At 33.5% G+C, this 3,044-nt stretch overlaps 1 protein-coding gene across 1 annotated transcript; it reads left to right on the forward strand.

Moving 5' to 3' along the window:
- Window positions 1–431: 431 nt before the first annotated feature.
- Window positions 432–2,800, forward strand: LOC121963736 (methionyl-tRNA formyltransferase, mitochondrial-like; the record flags this gene model as incomplete). The annotated part of the gene is made up of 4 exons (XM_042513991.1): window positions 432–523; window positions 606–684; window positions 1,778–1,851; window positions 2,415–2,800. Coding segments are annotated over 4 exons (428 nt in total), but the record flags the coding sequence as incomplete, so codon positions are not given.
- Window positions 2,801–3,044: the final 244 nt, after the last annotated feature.

Below are 3,044 nucleotides of genomic sequence, written 5' to 3' on the forward strand. Positions count from 1 at the left end.
AGAAGACAGAGGAAAGCAATATATTGCTATAAAGTTATAATATATAAGATAAATAGTTTAGAAATTAAATTATGTTTTGCAGGACATGGTCATATTTGGTTACAAATTATACATTGGTTTGTTTATGTATGTTTATATGTGTGGATGTATGTGTATATATTTCACAACAGCTTATTTCTGTATTCATAAGTTAAGTTTCAATGGAAAAGCATATGCATTATTATTACCTAATGAATAACAGTGAGGGCGTAATCTAACATGTAATGAGACTGTTTTCTAATGTATTATTGTTTTATTGGGTTGTTTGTTTATAGTCCTTAAAAATGAACATGTTTGACGTAAAGATTTCAATCAATCAAACTTCAGAGACACATTCATACTAAATATTAAAGAGAAATTATTTTAACATAAACATTACTTTTCTTCAACAGCCCCAAAGTTCAGTAAATCCCAGAGCTGGGTGGTTTGGGAGGAACAGACTTGTGACCAAATAGATCGTCTGTATCGAGCCATCGGATCCCGGGTAACGACTGATCTGAAGTGTTTGATTAGAGCCATTAATGAATGTTAAATATCACTCTAATGTTTCTTCTCTGTGCCATCAGATGCCTCTGAAGACCTTATATATGGGCCAGACAATAAAACTGCTGGATTTTGTAGGTAGATGTCACATTACATTATTAGGTAAGTTAGTCAAAATCTGATTTATTGCACCATGATTATATTTATAGTACATGAACACACTTCCCAGTTATAATTGGAAAAATCATTTGAATATTCTGTCTTTGTGTTTGTAAATGTAAAAATGTGTGTTTCCTTGAGATTAGAGTGAGTGTACTTTCTGTTGTCTGTTGAGGAAAATATTTACCTTACATATTTCTGCAAAGCATGAATATGTATTTTACGTATTTTTTTTATGTATTACATCTGTATGTGCCACAAAAAATGGTTGATGTGTTTTAAGATTCAATGTATCCGATACATCATAATGTGTATATGTAACATATATGTGATTTGCAGAAACATAAAATGCTCAAATGTTTTCTGGTTGATGGGTTGCCTGTCCTGCTCCTGTAATATGCTGTGACCGAGAGCTGCCACATATCACTCGCATATTGTCCTAAAATCCTAGAAAGGTCCAAAAATCCTAAAAGAAATGTTCTGAAATCCTAGAAATGTCCTAAAAATTCTAGAAATGTCCGGAAATCCTAACCCGAAATTCTTGAAAAGTCCTTGAAATGTCCATAGATCATAAAAAATTCCTCAACCCTAGAAATGTCCTGAAAGAACAGAAATGTCCTAAAGTTCAAGAAAAGTCCTAAAATCCGGGACATTTTCTAATATCCTCGAAATGTCCTGAAATCCTGAAAACGTCCTTAAATCTTGTCCTAAAATTTTAGACATGTCCTAAAATGCTAGAAATCCGAGAAATGCCCTTAAAATCCCCGAAATGTCCCTAAATTCTATAAATTTAATATGTTGTGACCCTGAACTGTCACATATCTCTCACATATTGTACATATTTGTTATGTCATAGTACTTCTTAAAAGTATCTTTGTCATATTTGAATTATCGTTTGTAATTTTATCATCTGTTCTGTATTTATGCTCTTGGGTTTTGCTTTATTTTTATTCCTCTCAATATGTTTAATTTTTGCACCATAAAACCAAAGCAAATTCCTTATAAGTGAAAACCCACTTGGCAATAAATCATTTTCTGATTCTGATAGCTTTTTATTTATTTAGTTATTTATTTATTGATTGATTTATTTTTGCAGATGAAAGGAAGAAACCGGCCCCCGGCTCAGTGAGCTATCAGAAGGAGACTTACACTCTGGCTGTCTGCTGTAAGGTTAGTAAAACTCAGATTTATGGTGTTTGGTGGTGAAAAAAAATAAAAAGTTTAGTGTTGCAATGGAGATTTTCACAGTATTATAATTGTATGAAGAGGAAGAAATGAGAAAAAGAGACTCTTAGTTAATATCACAAATCACTTTCATGTGCACAATCACCCAAACAACACAGCCTTTAATGTGCAATAACACTCAAATATGTATACATATGTTTATGAATGCATTTGCACTTTTAAACTTGTACTGTTTTTATCCTGGTAATCCTAGACTGTTGTTTTATTAATTTTAGATTATTGTTTTATTTCATTATTTATTTGCTGTTTCTGCTGGTTTTCGATTTTAGTGTCTTAGTTTCCCTCTAATGAGCCTCGTGTTGAAACTTGAAAAGAAACAAAGAAAATGGAGAATAATGATCTTTCTCTGATAAAAAGTCTGTTTGAGATAAAGGTTCATCTCTTATTCTGTAATTTCACGAACAGTGACGACAGCACTGCGTTTCTTTTCCTCCCTCTGACATGTTTGTGACTTAAACGTCTGTGTTAATCTGTGCTCCGTGTTTCAGGACGGCTGGGTGGGATTTAAGGCCGTGCTCCTAAAGAAAAGACTGACAGCGGACGACTTTTATAACGGCTACCTGCATCAGACGATGCAGAACAACAAACACTGTCAGACCGCCGAAAAACTGTTTGTAAGCAAAAAACAAGGAACTGAAACTCATCAGAGGCGAAACAACTCGACATCGTGATGCAAAAACAATCATTTCCTTCCTTTATGTGAACTCTGCATATACGACATCGCCTCATGTAATTTACAGTCATTTGTTATCTTGTCTGTTTTAAGACATCTGCATGTGCAGTAGATTTACTGTACTGCTGTATATTGTGTCGTTGTATACGACTGCTATACTGTTCATTTATTTGCAATAAATAAATGTGCTGTTGGCTGGCATGAAGTGTTTGTTGCAGTTTAAACAAACACAGTTCCTTCTGTGCTGTGATATAATTAGCAGGTGTATTTCGGTAGAGAAAAAAAAGTTCCTGTGTGAAACTGCTCACAACAAGCTTTGTGGATTAACTTGAGAGACCAGGTCATGATTTCTAGAAAAGAGACATTGCTGCAAGCTTTTTCTATTTTATTTTATTTTTAAAATTGTATTTATTTTGGTACTTTGAGCACAAGCAGAGCGTTCAGT

This window comes from Plectropomus leopardus, unplaced genomic scaffold, assembly GCF_008729295.1.
Source record: "Plectropomus leopardus isolate mb unplaced genomic scaffold, YSFRI_Pleo_2.0 unplaced_scaffold12329, whole genome shotgun sequence".
In the NCBI taxonomy this organism is placed as follows: Eukaryota; Metazoa; Chordata; class Actinopteri; order Perciformes; family Serranidae; genus Plectropomus; species Plectropomus leopardus.